This window comes from Geotrypetes seraphini, chromosome 2, assembly GCF_902459505.1.
Source record: "Geotrypetes seraphini chromosome 2, aGeoSer1.1, whole genome shotgun sequence".
Taxonomy (NCBI): Eukaryota; Metazoa; Chordata; class Amphibia; order Gymnophiona; family Dermophiidae; genus Geotrypetes; species Geotrypetes seraphini.
The window spans coordinates 229,387,606-229,411,462 of NC_047085.1; the positions used below are offsets into that span (position 1 = coordinate 229,387,606).

Genomic DNA, 23,857 nt, shown 5'->3' on the forward strand with positions numbered 1-23,857 from the left:
TAATTTTTGTTGTTCTTTTCTTTGCTTTAAGATAATTAACCAATAACCTACCCACCTTATTTGAATTTCCATAATACAAAGTTTGCTGAGAAAAAAGATCTTTCCTAATCAATTTTGACGCTAATTCATTATATTTACCTTTTGCTTTTAATAAATCTTGTAAAGTGTCATGTTCCCATTTATTAATCAATTTAGCTTCCAAAACTTTAATTTCTCTTTCCATTTTAGAATATTGATTTTTAATTTGTTTTCTAATATAAGCAGAATAAGAAATATTACCTCTTAAAGTAGCCTTAAAAGCATCCCAAACATTTTCCATAGAAATTTCGTCTGATAAATTATATTGGAAAAATTCATTAATTTTTATTTTTAATTCATCTAAAAATTTTGTATCAACAAGCAATGTGTTATCAAATCTCCAAATCGGTCTACTATACTCTTGCTGATTTATTTGAAGTTCAATCCATACACCTGCATGATCAGATAGAATAATTGGGTCTATAGAAGCTTTAATCACTTGTTGAACTAATTGAGTTGAGACAAAAATATAATCAATTCTAAAAAAAGACTTATGAACTTATGAACAAAAGGAAAATTCCCGATCATTAGAATACGCCAAATATCTTTTAAATCACATGAATGCACCAAATTATCTAACTCTAATGATTTTATATTTCTACAAGGTTTTTTATCCAATAATGGATCCATAACAGCGTTAAAATTCCAGCCACAACCAATTTGGAAGTAGCCAGTAGGAGTAACAATCTCTGTAATGTCTTAAAAATTTCATTTTGATTTGAATTAGGGGCATATATATTAAACAAAGTCAGGGTATTATTTCCCATACTCATCTCCACATGCACCCATCTACCCTTCGGATCTGAACCTACTATTTTAAAATTTGCTGAATACTTTTTATTGATAAGAATAGCTACACCTGCTTTTTTTCCCATCTGCAGGAGCAAAAAAAAACCAATGTTTCACCCAACCCCCTTCCAATTTTTTTGATTCTATTAGAGATAGATGAGTCTCTTGAATGTAGTAAATATCCGCATTCTGCTTTTTTAAGAATGCTAATGTTTTTTTTCCTTTTAACCTGATGATTGAGGCCATTCACATTAAGAGAAAAAATTTTAAAAGCCATCATAACATTTTATAATTAGAATAACATATCAAAAATAAATCAAATTATTGATAAATTCATGAATAAGCACCATTTTCCTAAAATTAAATTTTGAATCAGAACTCTATACCCATTACCCCATCCCACCCTATCCCCCCCTCCTCATTCGCCATTGAAAACTTGAAAACGCACATTTGATAGTAGGTACTGAAATGCTCACCACAAGCTTAAGATTGAAATTAATTATATCAATATAATAAGCCTCAAAAATTCTAAAATTAAAGGACAAAAATCATTCATTATTAACCTAACAATTAATATATATCATTAAACAAAGATTAAAATATCATTAAATGAAACTTTAAAAAGAACTTTCACAAATTCATATTGTCTAAAATAAAATTTCTTTACATTTCTTAAACTTAACTAATTGTTTTCTATGAATATTTTTATATATATATATAAATATTATACTCACAGAAAATTGATATAAGTAGAATACAACTCAAATCAATACAACTATAGACATTATAACATAAAGAACTCTCAAATCCCAAAAACCTATCATTTTAAAACACATCAACTGAAACACTGATAAAATAAAATAGGATAGCAAATAAAATCCATCCATATAGTTTGTATAAAGACCCAATTAAACTCCACCAGAACTATAATTTCATACACAAATAATGACAATTAATACTGATATATTTTTTTTAAAAACTCATGTATACTCTAATCATATCCCAATCATACTTAATTATACAAGGGGCCATATCAAGCCAGAAGAATATTGGTCACAATATGATTCACAATCGAAGATAGAAGAAGGAGCTGACTTCTATGCTCACTGGATGAAAACTAGCACGTCCATCTTAGATAAAATTGCCCCTATATGAAAGAGTAAAAGTTGCTCAAACAAATATAATAAATGGTTTGACATCGAACTACTAACAATGAAACAATCAGTAAGACGATTAGAAAGAATCTGGAAAAAACTGGAAAACTGTCAGACCGAAACAACTGGAGATCCAACATAAAACTTTACAAACAACAGATAAAAGAAAAACGTAAAACTTTTTACTCATCCAAAATCAACTTAGCTAATACTAGCTCAAAAGGAACCAACACAAAAGAACTGTTCAACATAGTTACAAACTTATTCGACACCACACGCCACACTCAACCCATGCATAATACCAAACTACCCTCAGCAAATGAACTAGCACAACATTTTGACTCAAAAATCAAAAACCTAAGAAATAACTACTAGAGAATGACACGGTGAAAAAATTGGTCCCCGTCACCGCCCCATCCCCGTCTCACCATCCCCGTCACCGCCCCGTCCCCGTCTCACCATCCCCGTCACCGCCCCGTCCCCGTCTCACCATCCTCTTCACCGCCCCGTCACCGCCACTGCCACCCCATTCACCGCCCCGTCACCGCCACTGCAATCCCATTCACTTTTCTTTATTTACGTATAAAGGAAACATTCTTTAAAACTTTAAAACTTAGTTAAATATTAGTTAATAACTATACAAAAACAAAACACGCAGAGAAAAAATTAATTAATAAAAATTCTCAAAACTGACACATTTTGATCACTAAATTTAAAATAGTTATTTTTCATACAGTTTTTCAATCACTAATCTTCCACCACCCCTGGGGCTAGCAATGCAAAAACAAACACGACATGTACTTTAAATGCTGCCGTGATTAGCATAGTGACCGCGGCTACGGCTGCAAGTCTCCCCTCCCCCCAGCGATCACGGCAGGAGGGCACCCAACCCCTCCTGTAGACCCCCCCCAACGGCCCTCCCGACAATCGCAGCAGAAGGATACCCAACCCCTCCTGCCGGTCCTCCCAATGGCCTCCCCTAAGATCGCCGGCAGGAGGGTACCCAACCCCTCCTGCTGGACCCCCCCCCCAACGAACCCTCCCACCCCGGAACCCCCTTAGTCTTACTTTCCAAGTTGGACCGGACGGCTCCTCACACGTATGGCCAGCAGGCTTGCCTCCGTCCAAATGAGGCGGGCCCGCCCCTACCCTGCCCAACCCACAGGATCCTAGGGCCTGATTGGTCTAGGCACCTAAAGCCACTCCCGCTATAGGAGGGGCCTTAGGTGCTTGGGCCAATCAGGCCCTAGGATCCTGTGGGTTAGGAAGGGGAGGGGCGGGCCCGCCTCATTTGGACGGAGGCAGGCCTGCTGGCCAGACGAGCGAGGAGCTGTCCGGTCCAACTTGGAAAGTAAGACTAAGGGGGTTCCGGGGTGGGAGGGTTCGTTGGGGGGGGGGTCCAGCAGGAGGGGTTGGGTACCCTCCTGCCGGCGATCTTAGGGGAGGCCATTGGGAGGCAGGGGAGGGGAGGGGCGGGCCCGCCTCATTTGGACGGAGGCAGGCCTGCTGGCCAGACGAGCGAGGAGCTGTCCGGTCCAACTTGGAAAGTAAGACTAAGGGGGTTCCGGGGTGGGAGGGTTCATTGGGGGGGGTCCAGCAGGAGGGGTTGGGTACCCTCCTGCCGGCGATCTTAGGGGAGGCCATTGGGAGGCAGGGGAGGGGAGGGGCGGGCCCGCCTCATTTGGACGGAGGCAGGCCTGCTGGCCAGACGAGCGAGGAGCTGTCCGGTCCAACTTGGAAAGTAAGACTAAGGGGGTTCCGGGGTGGGAGGGTTCGTTGGGGGGGGGGTCCAGCAGGAGGGGTTGGGTACCCTCCTGCTGGCGATCTTAGGGGAGGCCATTGGGAGGCAGGGGAGGGGCGGGCCCGCCTCATTTGGACGGAGGCAGGCCTGCTGGCCAGACGAGCGAGGAGCTGTCCGGTCCAACTTGGAAAGTAAGACTAAGGGGGTTCCGGGGTGGGAGGGTTCGTTGGGGGGGGTCCAGCAGGAGGGGTTGGGTACCCTCCTGCCGGCGATCTTAGGGGAGGCCATTGGGAGGACCGGCAGGAGGGGTTGGGTACCCTTCTGCTGCGATTGGCAGGAAGGGTTGATCTGACAAATGAGGAGCACGGTGAAACACAGGTAAATAGCGGTTCCTAGAAGGGGGTACATTGGCCCGCGGGGACAAACCTGTTCACCGTTTCCGCGGTCGGTGAATGGCCTTGTCCCCGTCACCGCAGCGACTGCTAGTTTTCTTCCCCGTTTTCGGCGGTGACCCGCGGCTTAAATGCGGTGGCCGCGGGTAAACCGTCACCGTGTCATTCTCTAATAACTACTCAACCATTGATACATATGAATATCAATCAATTGTTATATCAAGAAATTAAATACCAGCGGACATGATCTGGAGTTCCTTCCACAATCCAGATTGGAATAATTGCATCAAATTATTTAACAAATACTCTAAATCACACTGTGTCCTGGACTCATGTCCCCAGGAAATTATGAAAGCAGCTCCACTAGGCTTTAAATTATCCCTATTGAATTATCTAACCAATAATCTAAACAATGGAAAATTCCTCACCGATAATGGTCATATTATAATAACCCCAATCCCAAAAAACTGTAAAGAACCGGCAACATCAATAACCAACTATAGACCAGTAGCATCTATTCCATTTATAGTAAAAATCATGGAAGGATTGGTACACACCCAACTAATGGAATATCTTGACCAATTCTGTTTTCTTCACGAAACTCAATCTGGTTTTAGGCCTCTATTTAGCACTGAAACAGTAATTGCAGCCATTCTGGACAATTTGCGTTACTTATTCAGCAAATATCTCAACGCCCTAATCATGCAATTTGACATAAGTTCCGCCTTTGATCTGGTGGACCATGGAAAACTGCTACAATGCCTAGACGCAATCGGAATCAAAGGAGAAGTACTGAACTGGTTCCGAGGTTTCCTTATTTCACGCACCTACCAAGTCCGCTTTAATCACGATCTCTCAAACACATGGAGCAATCCATCTGGCGTGCAACAAGGATCACCACTATCCCCTCTGCTCTTCAATGTCTACATGTCCTCATTGGGTGCACAACTGTCCCAACTAGGGATAAAACTATTTAGCTACACTGACGACGTTACAATAATTATCCCATTCACCAACTCTGTCTCAGAAGTCACCCCCAAAACAACAGAAGTACTAAATCGGATGGAGCAACGGATGACTGAATTCAGACTAAAACTAAACCCAGAGAAAACAAAATTTTTCATAGCATCGCCATACCCACTTGACACTAAAGCACCAATGTGCATCAATAACCTTATATATCCCATTCAACCCACTATGAAGATATTGGGAATAACACTGGACCAGAACCTGACCATGAAAAACCAGGTAGACTCCTTGATCAGAAAACTCTTTCACACCCTTTGGAAGCTTCGGTCCATCAGAGCTTACTTCAATGGCTCATCATTCCATATTCTGATACAATCCCTTATACTGAGTCAACTAGATTATTGTAACATCGCCTACTTAGCACTACCCCAGAAGTAAACGCGACGATTGCAACTAGTTCAAAATGCAGCGATCAGACTACTCTGTGGACTGAAAAAGTTTGATCACGTGACACCTTCCTATCGACCTTCCTATCGACTTTTACACTGGCTGCCGATGGAGGCATGTGTAAAATTCAAGTTTGGTTGTTTCTGCTTCAAGGTACTCTACGGCCTAGCCCCTAAATACATAACAGACCTTTTCTCCTTCACAACCAACGGACACAAACGAAGCTCACATCTGAACTTTGTCTCTCCACCGGTCAGAGGTTGTAAATTTAAAAGTCATTACCAACATCTTCTCGCACATCAAGCAGCATTATGGGATAAAGACCTTGAACAATTGCTTGTGCCCACTACCTATGTGGAATTCAGGAAACGCCTAAAAACACATCTGTTCCTGAAATACTTAGGAAACCAACCTATACAGTCTCAATCCTCAACAAATGATCGCTAGAACTATCAATAATTAAGTCTGTACTTTGTTTATTCCATTTAATCTGTAACATTTCTAATCTGTAACATTTCTAAAAATTGTAAACCGCATAGAACTTCATGGTCCTGTGGTATATAAACTTATTATTATTCGTACTGGTATATTAGATTATAAAAATATAACCCCACCAAATTAAATCTCTTCCAACAAAAAAAAATTAAATTAACATCAGTTTAATATGAAAATGGAACAAATTTCTCCCTATTAATTCCCTCTCTATTCTAATACCATCATTTACATATTATATCTAAATAATATATATCATCTTCTTATAATCAAATATGAGATAACACATCCCCATCCAAAACTATACTTCTCAGTATATTATATAAATAACTATAAAATACATATCAATCCAATTAAAAGCCAAATAAGTGTGAATCTAAATTGAAATTTCCTCTGTATATACCATCCTAGAACAAATTTATTTTCATAGTTCAAAACTGAAAGAATAACAAAGTTTCCCCATTCTCATATACACTGCCTTAACCTTTTGTGTAACAGATTCAATCTTCTTTTTTAAAAATGCTCATAATCCATTAGGTTCCATAAGCATGTTAACAGAGACTCATCCAAGTCTTCATGCAATGCTGCCCAAAGAACCTGATGTTTGTACTACTTCCGTGCTATCTCTGACCCGGAAGAAAAGAGATAGGCTTTGGGCGAAATCATTAACACAGTTGAACCCAAATGAGAATGCTTTCAAAAAGAAAACAAAAGAAAGCAAAACAACATACAATAAAAGTCATCAAGTTACACTTTTCATAACATAGTATATTTCACCACATCTTTCCATCCCAATGACTGAAGTTGATCAGAACTTTGGCTGGTTATTGCTGTCCTTCCCATGGACTTCAACAACAATCACTTGGACTATTCCAATAATGTTAAAACACAGCATTGTGAAGACGGATTACCAGGAACCAGGCTCCAAGTAAGAAAAACGATGTTAAATTCCCATTTATAAATTCCTAGGTCTTCAACTGTGTGACCATAAGTAATTCCATGACATTTTATAGTGTGTGAAGATTCCGCTAAAACTTAGAAGTCCGGAGCAAAATTAGAATATGTTATGACGTATCAGATTTTATAAGCAAACGAAACTCCTTTCTGCAAGGACTGATAAAAAATATCAGCTTTATAATCATTAACTTAAACAGCTCTTAAATATAGGGCACACTCATAACTTTAAGAGCATTTTGGAAAAAGTTAGTAAAATAGAATCCTCAATGCAAGGAAAACTTCTAATTTGCATATCATCCTCAATCTTCTTTTCAAGCATTCCAAAGATAATGTTAACTAATATTACTGCATATCCAGGACAGTTAAAATAGTTGAATTCAAAAAAGATTCCACTTTTCAAAACATATAAAGAAACATACATAACTTTCTCTTTTTTGATAAAATATAGCTCAAATCCCACAAAATAAAGCATAAATTTGCAACTTCCTTTTACCATCCATCCTTATGACATCATCGGTTGCTCGCATTTATCTAAAAAAATCCTTCAACTTGTCAGGATTTTCAAAATTCAGAGTTTTATTGGCATAGGTGACCCTCATTATAGCAGGGTATAATAAGCCAAATTTAGCCCCTAACTGCCTCATTTGTGGCCGTAGATCCAGCAATTTTTTTCTATTATCAGCAGTGGTCTTAGCAAAGTCCGAAACAATATGAATTTTTGCGTCCTGACATTTTAAGTTCTTATTTTCTTTTGCAAGCTTTATGATTTCTATAACTTGCTGATGCCTCAGAAGTTTGAATATCAGGGGACGTGGTCTCAGATCCTTGCCAGATCGTCTCATAGGAATCCTATGCGCTCTCTCAAACTCCAAAGGATATTTTAACTTGAGTGGCAGAATCTTAGGAAGAAAATGTTCAAGAAAGGAGATGGCATTATTATTTTCAACACCTTCAGGGAGCCCAATAATCCTTAAATTATTCCATTTTCCCCTATTAATAGCATCCTCCATTTCTTTAGAAAGAAAATCCACTTTTTCTTTATGTGATTTGCATCTCTTTAACTCAGCTTCATTTGCTGTCAATCTTTTTTCCATCTGATCCACTTTTAATTCAAATCGTTCCATACATGCTGCAAGACATTTTACTTCTTCCTTCATCTCCTGCAAATTTTTTGCGTTGTCCGAAACTGTCAGTAATTAGTTTCAGTTGAGCGAAAATGTCTCCATTATCCTCTCTCGGCAACGGCACTTTAGCAGGATTCACATGATCTAACTTTAATCTTTTAGCACCTCCTCCACTTGTGCTAGCCACTTCATTTTTCATCTGCTTACTTGTAGCCATTATCGGACTTCAGTAATTAGTTTCAGTTGAGCGAAAATGTCTCCATTATCCTCTCTCGGCAACGGCACTTTAGCAGGATTCACATGATCTAACTTTAATCTTTTAGCACCTCCTTCACTTGTGCTAGCCACTTCATTTTTCATCTGCTTACTTGTAGCCATTATCGGACTTGAAATCTCTCAAATTCACTAAAATGAAACTAACTAGTGGCTTATTATTTCTTTCATAAAGCTTGTAATAGCAGAGCTCAATCAGCACCCAACCATCCGGCTGCGCTTCCAAGTCACGCCCCCCATTTCCGCCCCGTTTCTGCGAGCTCAGTCCCTGCAAACCATCTGATCCCATCTGCACAAGCTGCAGTTATGATTTTATATTGAATGTGTTTTATTAAAGTATAAAAAGAGGGGGTCACGTGATGACAGCGCTGTGAGCAGACGTCTTGGGCTCGGGCTCCGCTTCCCCTCCGCCTAAAACCCCGATAATCTTTGCTTGTCAGCTATCTCTCCTTTTCGGACGGTGCTATTATCCCTAGCAGAATCCTTGTTCTCTTTGAGGGGGATTCCCCGGAGCTCTTCGCGTCAGGGATAGGCAGTTATGCCTCTTAAAGCGTCGCGGCCTGGTAAAGAGAAGCCTGTCCAGACTCCCATCATGGCGGCGTCCAATGCGGGGCCATGCAGCACGCCTCAGCATGAGGACGACATGCAGGTATCTGTCCGCCAGCCATTTATCCACACTGCTCGACGAGAAGCTGTCCAAGCTCCATGCTGTCCTGGAAGAGGTGAAGGACAGTATAGCCGGCCATGCAGCGCGACTCGACCAGGCTGAGGAGCGGATTTCGGCCCAGGAAGACCGGGCTGAGACGGCGGAGCAGCGTATTGCCCTGCTGGAGACCAAGGTAAAAACTTTAGCGGATCGAGCAGAGGACGCTGAAAATCGAGGCCGCCGGAAGAATCTCCGTCTGATCGGGTTATCGGAGACGGTTAAAGACGCTGAATTGGGACAGCTGCTAGAGACCTGGTTACCGCGAACCCTGGGCTTAGAGGACACGTTGGGCCAGGTGCAGGTGGAAAGAGCCCATCGCATCGGAGCACCGCGGGCGGACGGCGCACGACCCAGGCCGGTGATAGCCCGCTTTCTTAATTATGCTACTAAGGCAAAAATCCTGGACGCCTATCGCAAGATCCGCACGTTGGATTACCAGGGCTCCAGGCTCCTGCTGTTCCAGGATTTCTCCGCCCAGCTGTCTGAACGTCGGCGAGCCCTTACTCCATACTGCACTCAATTGCATTCGAGGGGGATCAGATTTGCTCTTCAATACCCTGCCAAAGTTCGCATCCAGCATAACAACGGGACGGTTACCTTGGACACCCCTGCAGATCTTCAATCCTTTCTGGCTAAGTTACCGGTGCCTTGAATGGGGACCTTCCTACACGCCGTGGATCTTGCGCTTGAACTGGAACTGATTATCTTGGCATGAGCTTTCCTGGTGAAACCTAGTTCTGGTTTGGGCAGTTCTATTTTTCTTTTCTGTTCTCTGACTGGGGACAATCCGGCCTGCTGCCATATTCAGTCCTCGTATCTGGGGGGATCACGTTGTTAGATTTGGCTATGGGGTTTGTTTGTTTTCTACCCTGATCCCCCCAGCTATCGTTCTGGTGCTGGACCCTTTTTGTATGCTGACAAGCTTGGACATCTTGCTCCTGATTTCTGTTGATGGGGGGGAGGGGGGGCTGGGGAACTGTATGTACTATTTTGGTTACCTAGGGTGGTCAGTGGGCTGTTTTGCTGAAGTGTTTTTGGGAGGGGGTTGGGGTTAAGGTTGGGTGGGGGGAAGTGCGAAGGGGAGGGTATGCGTGGGACTGGGTGTATGTTAGTGTACATGAGGGTTGTATGTTGGCTAGCTTGGGAGAGTGGGGTTTGGTTTCCTTTCTGGAACCGCCTTGCCATTTTTTTATTTTATTTTATTTTTTTTTGGAATACCTGAAGGATATGCTTCTTTCTTGGTTTGTGGGGGAGGGACCTGGCTGGGGGGTCCATCCCTATTTTTTATGGGGTGGTTGTGCATTCTTTCTCTCCCCGTCGTGGGCTTGTAGAGGATGGTTCAATTGAAACTTTCCACCCTTAACGTGGATGGGCTTCACTCCCCTATCAAAAGAAAGAAGGTATTGACATGGATGCGCAAGGCGCGCGTAGATATAGCTTTTCTGCAGGAGACGCACCTTAATACCGTAGAACATGAGAAATTAAGACGGGAATGGGTGGGGGAGGTCTATTATTCTTCATACAGTAGCCGCCATCGAGGGGTTGCTATCTTGATCCACAGGCAGTTGCCCTTTCATTTGCATAAGGTTGTCCAGGACGGGGAGGGTAGATTTGTGCTGGTGCTGGGGGAGATATGGGGACATAAATTGGCGCTTTGTAATATCTATGCACCCAACATTTACTCTCATCGTTTTTTTTCAGGGTTGATGGCACGGCTGACACAGTACCCGGGCTACCAATTTGTGCTAGGTGGGGACTTTAATATCACTGCTGATCCCACCTTGGATAGTGCTCCCCCAAAGACTTTTCCACGGGGCCATGGTGGTAAAGGGGTGAATTTTCTCACTCATCAACTCGGGCTGGTGGATATCTGGCGGGTGTTACACCCTACAGAACACAGTTACACTTTTTTTTCTAACCCCCATAATCTTTATACTCGTTTAGACTACTTTTTGCTGTCCTCCTCCCTACTCAAGGTGGTCACCGGTGTGGACATTGTAGACGCACCCTTGTCGGATCACTCCCCGGTATTGCTCTCTCTTCAGATTACGTCGGATCCCAAGGAACGCACCTGGCGATTTCCCTGTCATCTGTACAAGGACCTTGCTTTTCGCAGGTATCTCCGCGATAAGTGGGTGGAGTACTATGATAATAATTTCCAGCCCGACATTGACCCGAGCCTCTTTTGGGAGGCCTCCAAAGCAGTTATTCGGGGCTTTATAATAGCCTATACAGCGGGCAGGAGGCGACGCCAAGAACGAGAGTTGCTGGAGTTGTCGGGCGAACTGCAACGGTTGCGCCGCAGACATCAAAGTAGCTTGTCCCTTCCAGATAAAACTAGATTGACGGAAATTCGGCGGCAAGTAGATCTTATTCTAACGGCCCGAGCGGAACGGGATATCTACTTTCATCGCTATCGCCTTCACCGCTGGGGAGGCAAGGCGGGTAGTTTACTAGCTCGTTTAATTAGACCATCCCGCAAGAAGCAGGTGATCACGTCTATTACAGATTCGCAGGGTCGGAGGCATACCACAGAACCTGCTATTCATCAACAATTTGTGAAGTATTATCAGGAGTTGTACGCCCATCGGCCGTTCGAGGATGGGGAGAGAGATTTGTTTTTCCAGGACGTCGTGCTTCCTCAACTCGCGCCCGCACAGATACACCGGCTGAACGCCCCTATCACTAGCTTGGAAGTGTCCATGGGTATCAAGGGGCTCAAACTTACCAAATCTCTGGGCCCAGATGGCTATGGGCCTGAATATTACAAGATTCTATCGGACATCATTGCGCCATCTCTTGGGGCGGCTTTTAACACTTCACATTCCCAGAGAGCCCTCGACAGCTACAATATGGCCCATGTAGTTCTATTGCCCAAACCTGGAAAGGACCCCTCCCAGGTGGGCTCCTATAGGCCCATCTCCCTTCTTAATCATGACGCGAAATTGTTGGCCGCTATATTGGCGAAGCGTTTGAACAATTTTCTGCACCTACTCATCCATGAGGATCAGGTGGGCTTTGTGCCGGGTAGATACGCTTCTATGAATTTGACCCGTGCACTTATGGCTATTCATTCCCGGCGGGGGAACGATAGTAGAGCGGCTATAGTTGGCCTCGATATGGAAAAGGCGTTCGATAGCATTTCGTGGTCGTACCTTTTTTGGGTCATGGGACGCTATGGCCTGGATGGCGCCTTTTTGGAGTGGGTTCGCAGTCTATATTTTTCTCCTCAAGCCCGACTTCTGGTAAATGGTCATCTCACCATCCCTTTCCCCCTGGAGAGAGGGACGCGTCAGGGCTGCCCGTTGTCACCGCTACTGTTTCTTCTCGCTATTGAGCCTTTGGCGGTTAAAATTCGATCAGATCCGGTTATTCAGGGCATACGGATAGGAGCGCGAGAAAGTCGCATTAATCTTTTTGCAGATGACATTCTCCTTTATTTCGAGGATGCTTCACTTTGCCTGCCCAGGGCCCTACAGGTTGTTCGGGCCTTTGGGAATATTTCAGGCCTCCGAGTCAACTGTGCCAAATCTGAACTACTTCCTTTAGCGTCCGAGCACCCGGAACGTTGGCATGATGGGATTCCCATCCCACCAGTACGAAAGCCGATGCGCTATTTGGGGGTCTATCTGAGCACACAACCCTCTCTTATATATCGCTATAATGTTCTTCACCATCTTGAGGCTATCCGTGCCATTTGCATCAGGTGGAAAGATTTGCCCCTGACCTTATGGGGGCGGGTGGCTTTATTTAAGATGGTTTTGCTCCCTAAACTGTTGTACCCGTTACAGACTATTCCTTTGTGGATCACTACCAAAGATGAACGGACTTTTAAATCTATCTTGAGCTCTTTTATATGGCGGAACAAGGCAGCCAGAATTAGCTCCAGTACTCTATCGTTGGATGTCCGGTTGGGAGGTTTGAATTTACCGGATATTCGGCTGTATAATGTAGCGTCTTTGATGCGGTTTGTGCATGAAGGTATTACGGGAGACTGCAGATTTTCCCCACCGGGCTGGATGTCCGCATGGTGCGAACCCCACTCCTTTCTTTCCTTGCTGCATGTGGAGTCGCAGAGGGTGATGGGAGCGGGTCCTCGGTTCGCTTTTTTGCGTCCCCTGCGCATGGCGTGGAGGTGGTGGCGCCGGAAACAGGGCCGTACCTCTCAGGCGTCTCCTTTTCTTCCTTTGGTTGGTAATGCTGTCTTTCTTCCGGGGATGGGTGCCTCGGGATTTAAGCTATGGGAGTTAAGGGGCTGTGTCAGTTTACGCCATATTCATGAGACGGGTGGGGGGATTTTTCCTACCTTTGAACAACTCAGGGCCCGATGGGACCTTCCCGCTACTCATTTTTGGGCCTACTTACAGGTGCGCCATTACTGCTCTTCACTGGAGCGCCAATGGGGGATGCAGTGGTCCTTGGGTAGATGGGATGCCCAATTGGTGATGGTACCAGCGCAGATGAACCGGCTAGCCACCTGGTACAAGGTCCTCAAGTTTGCCCCTACAGCACCTTATCTGGAGAGGGTAGCTGGCCTGTGGTCTCGGGATTTGGATGGTGACTATACGGGAGCCCAAGTGTTGGATCTTTTTGCCAATATTTTTCTCCTGGCGGGGCCTGCTGATCTTAAGGAAATGCAATTCAAAATTCTGCATCGTGCCTATATTTCTAGAACCCGGGGTAAGATTATGGGTCTCTGGGACGATGCTCGCTGTTCCCATTGCCAGAAGGCCCAGGGCACCCTAGTTCATATGTTTTTGGAGTGTCCACATGTGGCTCTTTGGCTCCAGGTCCTTCCCTTTTTGGACGACCTGATTGGGAGAGGGGTGCCTAGGGAATATGGCTTGTTGTTATTGGGGGATCAGAGGGATCTTCTTCTTGGGGGGTTTACACTACCGCAGCGGAAGTTTCTATACACTGCACTTTTGCTGGTGAAGAGACTGCTGTTGCACCATTGGGTGTCGCCGACTCCGGCTTCTTTTCACCAGTGGATCCAGAGACTGTTGGAGGTTGCTGCCTTTGAAATCCATGCTTACCAGGATGCCCTCTCTGGGGATCACCAATCTTATGTTTTCTTGTGGAGAGCGGCCAGACTGGCGGCGGAGGCGGCGGTTTCTGCGGCCTCTTCATGACTCAGTTTACTTTTTAATTTTCGGCACTGGGGCTTTTGGCCCCTCCCCCCCCCCCCCTTTTTCTCTCTCAGGCTGGTCTGTGTGGATGGTATGTATGGGTTGGTATGACTGGGGCTGGGTGGGGTGTAGTATGGGTTTCCTGAGTGTTGCGATTAGGATGGTACGGTCTGTTTGAGTGGTGGTTGTTATTGGTTTGGTTGTGTGGTGTGGATGTTCTGGGGTTGATAAGCTAAATGTTTATTGCGGCTATGGCTTACTTTCCCACGGGAGGTTTTTTCCTTCCTTTGCTTTCACTGTTGGGAGACTTTTGCTCCTAGTGCTCGGGCTTTGCTGATTTATTCTTACTCTTTGGGAATGTGCCTGTTTGCCCTTGACTCTTTATTCCTTATGTTTATTGGTAGTTTATGACTGCTGCCCTCGTGGGCGTGCTCTCTTGTTCTGGATCTTTTGTTCATTGATTGTTACAGGGCTATTGGCCCTGAGTCTTGTATTGCTGTTGGCTGCTTTAACAATAAAAATTATTTACAAAAAAAAAAATAAATAAAAAGAAACAATATTCTGAACAATTGTGATTTCATAAATATAAATATACAGAGCACGGGCCAACAAAACCCCTGTCTCCCCTCCCCTTCACATATATCCCCTCTACTATCAAGAAAACTGAACAAGCCAAGTTATTATAGAATGCTACACAGAAATATCATGCTAACAGAATACTGCAGTCCCCAGTTATGTCTCTAGCAGGATATATATTTCAAATCTGATATATTCGAACGACAAAATAGAAATAAAATTATTTTTTTCTACCTCTTGTTGTCTCTGGTTTCTGTTTTCATCTTCTTTTCACTCTTTTCCTTCCAGCGTCTGCCCTGTCTCTTCAATCCAGCATCTGCACGTTCCATCCACTGTCTGCCCTCTCCCCCTTCCATATGTATCTGACTTCTTTCTAAGCCCCTCTCCCCTGTTCATCCAGCCTTTGCCTCCTCTCTCCTTTTTACATCATTCATTCCAGCTTCACTGCTTTCTTCATTTTTATCTCTCCTACACCAGATCTAGCATCTTTATCCCTCTCTCATTTCTCTGCTGACCCCCTTTCCAGCATCAATCTCTCTCTACTTTCTCATTCCACTCTCTCCCCTTTCCCTCATCTGATCTCTCTATTCCACCCTGACCCCCTTCCCTCCTGTAATCTCCCTGCCAGCTGTTTCCTTCCTTTTTTCCTTCTCCCTTCCCTCCTTTCTTTTTTCCTTCTCCCTTCCCTCCTCCCCTTATCCAGCATTAACTCTCTTCCCATCCCTTTCCCTCCTCCCCTCCTAGCAGCATCATTCCTTCTACCTCCCTCCAGGTCCAGTAGCAGCTCTCCCTTTATCCAGCAGCTTCCCAGCCTCCTACAGTGGCTTCCTCCCCTTCCAGCAGCTCTCAGTATTTGCCTGCAGCAGCGATTTACTTAGGCAGCCTTGGGCCAGTTGCCGCCTCTGAGAAAAGAGGAAGTTGCCGGTGCATCACTTCCCTGGCAAGTAGGAGAGCTGCTGGGAGGGGAGACAGCCAATGTGAAGGCTTCCCAGGATCTTGCTCGCACACGCTGACCATCTCCCTTGTACCTGCAGCTCTTTCCCTTCCACTTGGCACCTTCCCCGCGGCCCTCTTCAGCAACTTGGCAGGGGCGGCGATCAAGACATGCTGCCGACGTCGGGACCTTCACTCTCTGAGTCCCACCTATTTTGTTTCAACTTCCTGTTTCCGAACAGGAGAGACTCACAGAGGGAAGGCACCGATGTTGAGGAACAGCAGTCGGCAGGAACATCAGTCGGGAGAAACCGCAGTCGGCAGGAAATTTAACTGCCGACTCAATCTCGCTGGCCCTGCAAGGACCGGCAGAAATTTTCTGCGGACCGGCAGTTGAAGAACAGTGCTTTACAGCGCTCGGTTTTGAAGAAACCTATTTACATCTTCGGATCTAACCACCGCATCAGCAGTATATTCGCTTTGTGGTCCTCCGCCGGCACTTTTGGTGTCGGTCAATTTTCCATTTGTCCTAGCCCCGACTCCATGGTAATTTCGATGTTGATGGTGGTAGTGACAGCATTTATTTGCTAGGCCATGATTCCGGTTAATCTTTTCTTAGCCGACTGGGTCTTTAGGCTTTATTCCAGACAGGACTGTGTTCCTGTGTCACCAATGAGGGATTTTTCTTCTTCATTGTTTGAGGTGGATCTTCCGTCTTCTAAAGACCTCTCTTATCCCTTTCCATTCAGTGTGATTTCTAGGGGGGTGTTGGGCACCCTGGTTGTGTTTATTCCCAGAGAAGGGGGAGACTAGATCCATTCTCAGGTTTTTCTTTGGTCATCCTATACAGCAGTATGGTATTATATACAGGTTCCAAGATCCATGGTGGTGTTTCTACCCGTGGATCCTGGAGATCGGTTTCACGAAAGCGAAGGCGGCAGGCACTTTTGTCCCGGTGGTTCCGGGTGTCTCAAGGCTGCTACCGTACTCTAGACAACGCGGACATTGCTCAACAGGTATAAGTGGCGCAGTCAGATTATTCTGTTTAAAGGCATGCCACGGTATTCACTCGAATGCCCCCTAGTCTCTGAGGATGCCAGTCTTTTGGCGTGCGGGACTTCGTGCCTTCAGTTCTCAACACAAGGAGTCGGGTTTCAGCAGGAGGCTTCGTGCTCGCTCACTCTCCTGTTCTTGTATTTGTTCAGGCTAGCGCTCAGGTGTTTTAATCCTTGTTTTGGGGCTGACAGATAAGGTTCTTTTATGACCGGTCATGGGGTTGCATTTCTCTGCAGCAAGGAAGGTACGCATTGTTCCCCATTGCCAAGAATGGATCCACTTCTTCGGTGGGCGGCAGCTCATCTTCCTATTCTGTAGATGGTTCACATTGCAAGATAGGTATCATGTTTAGGCAGAATTGTTCAACAAACGTCTTCTACATCCTTAAAAATGAGACCTGTACGCTCTGGTGTTCTAGTTCATTGTATAGAGGTGGGGTCTCCTAGACAATGCCTCATGGCCTAATCTCGATATGTAAATCTTCCTCGGTGCTTCTGCAGATGCAGGGAGTGGGAGTCAGAGGGGGTAGACATGTTGGCTCTTTTCTGGGCCTGGGTTATTTTCTCTTAGTATTTCCCCTTTAGTTTAATTTCTTTATTCATTTTTTCATATTACAACAAGTGTATCAGAAAAATACATATAATCTTATAAACACACACTTGATTTTCCTTCATGAATACTTTAAGTACAATATATCATATTTATATTCATATTTTTATAATGTTTTAGATAATATGTAAATCATTTAATATGTATGACAAATATAAATAAAATAAAAAATCCCCCCAATCCCTCCCTTCCTATTTCAGAAACTCTAACCTAATACTTCAAAATGCATTAATTAATTCATACATATGGTAAATAAAATAATACCCACCCACATCCCCACTTAACAAATCTCTTATTATGGGAAAATGTTATTAATCATTACAAAAATCTGCTAATGGTCTCCAAATCTTCAGAAATTTACTAAAATAACCTTTCTGTGTTGCTATTGTGTGCTCCATTTTATATATATGGCATACCGAATTCCACCAAAAGTTATAACTTAATCTGTCATAATTTTTCCAGTTACATGTTATTTATTGAATTGCTACTCCAGTTAATATGAATAAAAGTTTATTATTATATGACGAAATTTGACTTTTTGCTCTCATTGTTGTACCAAATAAAATAGTATCATAAGTCAAGGCTACTGGATTGTCCATCATCCTATTTATTTGAGGCCAAATTGATTTCCAAAATAATAATATATATGGACAATAGAATAAAAGATGAGCTAATGTCCCAGCCTCAAGATGACATGCCAACATTTATTAGACTTAGAGCTATCTAATTTTTGTAAACGAACAGGGGTCCAAAAAGCTCTATGCAAAAGAAAAAAACATGTTTGTCTCATAGATGCTGATACTGTACATCTTATCCTCCAAGACCAAAGTCGTGGCCATTGAGATGCATTAATTTGATGCTTAATCTCAATGCTCCAAATGTCTCTAAGACCATGTTTTGGTTTTTTATTTACAAATCCAGCTATTAATTTATACCACATTGCGGCCTGGTGACCAGTAGAAGCCACCTGAAAGCATAAGAATTCTAGGCTTTGATAATTGTTAAGATTTTTCCATTCAGGGAACCCCGCCTGAATGGCCTGCTTCAATTGCAACCATCTAAAATATTGTGATTTATTTAGACCAAATTTATGTTGCAATTGTGAAAAGTCAAGCAGTTTACCATTAGTTATTACATCCTCTAAAGTATGTATCCCTGCCAACATCCAATGCTTCCAAATGATTTTAAAACCGCCTATTTTGATCTTGGGGTTTAACCAAATTGTTTGAATTGTTGATTTATTTATTGGAATAGGAGTCAGACTACTTATATACCTTAAAGTTTTCCAGTTATCAACAAATATTTTATGATCTTTATATAACCTTGGCATTTTGATACTAACAACGTGACCAAGACGCAATGGAAACATAAGTCTCCACTCTAACCAGAACCAATCTGGAATATCGTCAATGGGCTCTGGGAGGAGCCAATACATACCTTGTCGCAAAATATAGGCCTGATGGTACCTATAAAAATTTGGAAAATTCACCCCACCCTCCACAATAGGCCTTTGCAAAGACACTAAAGCAATTCTAGGAATTTTTCCCAGCCAAATAAAATTGGTTAGGACCCTATTTATTTTTTATAAAAAGATCCCTGAAAAAAAATAGGTATCATACCCATTTGGTAACAAACTACAGGTAAAATCATCATTTTAACAGTTTGTACTCTCCCCCACCAAGATAAATGTAAAGTATTTTCCCTTTGATGGTAATTATGGGTGTGTTACATCTGTTACCTTGTTTTTACAGCACGGTGATCCTGGTAGCTCCAGCTTTTCTGCGCCATCCGTGGTATGTGGTTATACAGCTTTTGTCAGTGACCGAGCACTTGTTTTCGGTACCTCCTGATTTGATCTCTCAGGGGTCATTCAGCATGGAAATTTATCTCACTTGGCTATTATAGCCTAGCTCCTTACAAATTCATAGCTGCAGTGTAAAGGTTATTCGGAGCAGATTGTTTCTACTCTTCTCCAGGTAAATCAGACATTTACGTCTGAGCCTTACGCTAGCATCTGGAGGGTTTTAAATTCTTGGGTAGCTCTCAGAGTTTTTCGACCTTCCAGACTTCTTTGCCCTGTCTTCTTGTTTTTCTCCACAATGTGTAGCTAAGGACTTTGCTTATACTTACCTTTACCTTCCAGTGCCAAACCTTAATTGTTGTAGGAAACAAGTGTGTCATTCTTCGCTTCATTCTCGGCCTGCTGGTTCCTGAAAGGACTACAGCATGTTCATATGTCTTTTGGAAACTCCTGTCCGGACTGGAGTCTTATGATAGTTCTTGAGAGTTTCCAGAACGTTCCATTTTATCCTTCTCTCTTCAGACCCTAAAGGATGTGAGATTGGCAATGTTCTTTCTTGGGGCCATGCTTTCAGCCTGGCGCTTTTTTGAGTTATGGACTTTCTCCTGTAGGAATCCTTTTGTTGTGACTTATGGCTTCTGGGGTGTTCAGACAGTGCCATGGTTTCTTCCTCAGGTGTTATTGACCCTTCATGTCAGCTGCTCTCTCTTTTAATTCTGGTTTCTGGGATGAGAACTCTGCACCGGCAGGTTTCTTTTTCTGTCTGTCTTAGAAATGATTTACATTCTTTTCTGTGGGTTTCTCACTACTTTAACCTTTCTGTTCACCTCTTTGGATTGTTCACGGGACGCAGCAGCAGTTTGGGAGCGTCCAAGTTGTCCATCGCTTGATAGGTCAAGCAGCCCTTTGCGTACCCTTACTGGTGGACAGGAAAGTGGTTGCCGGTAGAGCTTCTTGCTCATGCATCCAGCCTAATGGCTACTTCTTGGACTCAGTTCAGCAGTTTTTCTTTAGAGATGATTGTCTTGTGTCTACTTGGTCTTCTACGAATATTTATTTGATGCCTTACTGGTTGGATGTGGTGGTGCGGGACTGTTTTAGATGCTTCTGTCTTTATGGGGGCAGCGTTCGTTTCCCACCCAGATTCAGGATTGCTTTGCTACATCCCACTAGTCTCTGGATTCATCTGCTGCTGTTGCAAAGGAAGGAAAAATTATGTCCTTACCTGTTAATTTTCTTTCCTTTAGACGCAGCAGATGAATCCAGAGCCCCACCCTTCCTGGATATTGTCTGTCAGTTTATCTTTTGTGTGTTTCAGGCTTCTGTATGGTGGCTGTTTCCGTACAATTTCCTTTTCTTTTTGTTATGGGAAAGAAGTTTTTTACATGTTCTACATAGTACTGGTTCCGAATGCTGGGGCTGAAGATACAGGGAGAGTACCAGCTAATAGGACCACCTGTTAATCAGTTTCTCTATCTCCACCTGCTGGTAGATGTGTGGTATCCCACTAGTCTCTGGATTCATCTGCTGCGTCTAAAGGAAAGAAAATTAACAGGTAAGGACATAATTTTTCCTTTTCCCACATTAATTGCATTAATTTTTAACAGAAAGTTTAATGCGTTGTTAAAAACACTAATTGTGCAGTCCTAATTTTGGTTGAGACCAATTACTTGTGTGGTTAATGTTGATGTATCCTTTTAACTTTGGCAGGCTGGTAAACTTGATGCTCACCTGGTCCTGGATCAACTGCGCTGTAATGGAGTGCTGGAGGGTATCAGAATCTGCCGACAAGGATTCCCCAATAGAGTAGTTTTTCAGGAGTTTAGACAGAGGTAGTGATCACATTTCTTGTACTAAAACCTAAGGCAATATATTTAGGACTAGAGTATGCATGAAAATGTCTTACTACTGCTTTAAATATGTTGGCATAGTTACTTTAATGGGTCCATCTTGAGTTTCATTCCAGTGATCAATTTCCCTATTTCATCCCAAAAAGTCTATTTTTTAACAGTCACCATATATGTTTGAAAATTCTACCTCCTTGCAATACCACCCAGAATTTTCATTAGCCTTCCAGCATACCTCCCCCATATCTTCTGAAGCTTCTCAGCGCTATAGTTGTACTACTTATACAACATGTAACCATTTTCAACCAAGTTGCTAGCTAGTGAGATTAATTTGTTGCTTTCCATTTTTCTCTCCATTTCCTGGGTCATGGTCACTGTTCCTCATTAATTCTTTCAATTTTCCTACTAGATGGCTCCAAGTATTCAAGGCCTCTTCATTCTGTAATTTTGTATAAATCAATTAGACCATGTTGCTATATAAAATACCTAAGTTGATGAGATTTCTTGTCATCCAAATACTTTTCCATTAGGTCCTCATACTCTAGGATAGAGAATGACATGGTGGTTGTTACCCGCGGCTAGCCGTGGGTAACCCGCCAAAACGGTGACCAAAAAAAAAGGTCACCGCGAGTTCGGGGACAAGGCCATTCACCGCCCCGTGGAGCGGTGAATGGTAGCAGGGGGCGGTGAACAAGTAGTGAATGCGCGGTGAACGAGCGTTCGATCCGGCAGCCCACTCTCTCCCGCCGGCCATCCATGCATCTCTCTCCCTCCTTTTCCCTTACCTTTTCTTCTTGAAACTGACGATTTCTATAAGGCTACGAGCCTTGAAGTCACGTCACGTTGCCTGCTGGAAAAAGTCTCCTCTGACTCAACTTCCTGTTTCTGGTTGTATCGGAGGAGACGTTTCTAGCAGGCAACCCGATGTGACTTCAAGGCTCCGGCTGTAATACAGCTCGTAGCCTTATAGAAATCGCCAGTTTCAAGAAGAAAAGGTAAGGGAAAAGGAGGGAGGGAGGGAAATGCACGGCTGGCCGGTGGGAGGGAGCTGCTGGACCACGTGAAGGGTGCTGGGGATGGAGAGGAGAAGACGCTGAAGACGGGGACGGTGACAGGGCGGTGAAAGAGACAGCAGGGACGGGGACGGGACAGTAAAGGGGATGGCAGAGATAGGGACGGGGCGGTAAAAGGACCAGCGGGGACGGGGCGGTGCAGAGGATGGTGGTCCAGGGACGGGATGATGACGGGGACAGAATTTTTCCCCATGTCATTCTCTACTCTAGGACAGTGTGCTTCAACCTCAACCTTTTTACACCTATGGACCAGTGGAAATAAAAGAATTATTTTGTGGACCGGCAAACTACTAAGACTGAAATTAAAAAATACCCGTCTCCACCCCATCCCCGCAGCTCGGTCCCCGTCCCTATCAACTGGGTCCCCATCTCCATCCAGTGTACAAGGAATGAGGAAGAGAAAGAGAGATCCATGGTGCATCTCTCCCACGCCCTCTACTGCCATATCCAACATTTTTCCCTCTCTCAACCCCCAGATCATGTGTAGCATTTTTCACCATTGCCCACTAGCCCCATGTCCAACATTTCTCCTTTTATCACCCCTCTCCAGCACCATGCCACAAATTGCTAATGATTTGGGAACTGGATTTCTAGCTTTTTATGCTTGTCATGATAGCCTCACTGTTAAGTTACTATCTGTTGCATTCATGTTCATTTTTCAGCCTGTGACTTGACATTTTCCTTTTTATTTTTTAGATATGAAATTCTTACTCCAAATTCCATTCCGAAAGGCTTCATGGATGGGAAACAAGCTTGTGTGCTTATGGTATATCTAGATCATATATTCTAACCAGATTGCCAAGTTTAGCCGTTTCCCAGAATACATCTTGTGTCCATAGGCCAGGAATGGTGGCTACTTGGGCCTTGTGAATTTTAGATGCAATTATGTACTCCATTATATAATCTCACTAACAGCTTATATAAATGCGCTGTAACACAAGTATATGCACAATTTCATAGGTATTCTAGAGAAAAACAGGGGTCTCAAGTGCTCACAGCCAGAGGCCTGAGATGTACTTCAAAACCAATGACTGATATAGTGAGCTATCATCGGTCCCGTTTATATTCTCTATGCCAATGATTCGTGGTTATTTATTTCTATTATTGTTGTATTTCCATTCTTTTTTATTTTTTATTTTTTCTCTTTTTAAATATATATTAATTAATCAGTTCTTTTGCCATTCTATGCAATTTGAAATTACTTAGCTTTTCTCTCCCTCTCAGGCCTCTGGCTGTGAGCACTTGAGACCCCTGTTTTTCTCTAGAATACCTATGAAAGTGTGCATATACTTGTGTTACAGCGCATTTATATAAGCTGTTAGTGAGATTCACAATCCTAATTAAAGTGGCTCCATTATATAATGACTGCTTTTCTACAAGGCACTTAGGCCTAGATGCACTAAAGAGGATCGGTAAGACCATGTGGGTCTGCTCCGATCTGATTTATAGCCAATTCAAAAAGAGCTATTCATGCACTAAAAGGTTTGCGTGCAAATGATTTACATGAAGGTTTGTCGTAATCCATCACTCTGCTGTCCGAATGATTGCTGTGAGAGCGGCTCTCGCATGCAGAGCCGGCAGGGGATACCCAAACAGCTGAGAGGCAAGGGAAGCCTCCTTCCACTTGGCTGTTCGGGGCAGGAAATCTTTTATTTATTTATTTATTTTTTTTTTTTTTAATGGGCACAGATGCTGTGTGTATTACACATGC

The 23,857-nt window shown here is 43.6% G+C and overlaps 1 protein-coding gene across 2 annotated transcripts in view; it reads left to right on the top strand.

Moving 5' to 3' along the window:
* Nucleotides 1-23,857, top strand: part of MYH9 (myosin heavy chain 9) — an 807,001-nt gene that overhangs the window by 388,374 nt on the left and 394,770 nt on the right. For both annotated transcript variants that reach the window (XM_033935132.1, XM_033935133.1), the window contains exons 17-18: nt 20,937-21,058; nt 22,843-22,912. In XM_033935132.1, the coding sequence (XP_033791023.1) occupies nt 20,937-21,058; nt 22,843-22,912 (192 nt within the window). The remainder of the gene's footprint in view (nt 1-20,936; nt 21,059-22,842; nt 22,913-23,857) is intronic.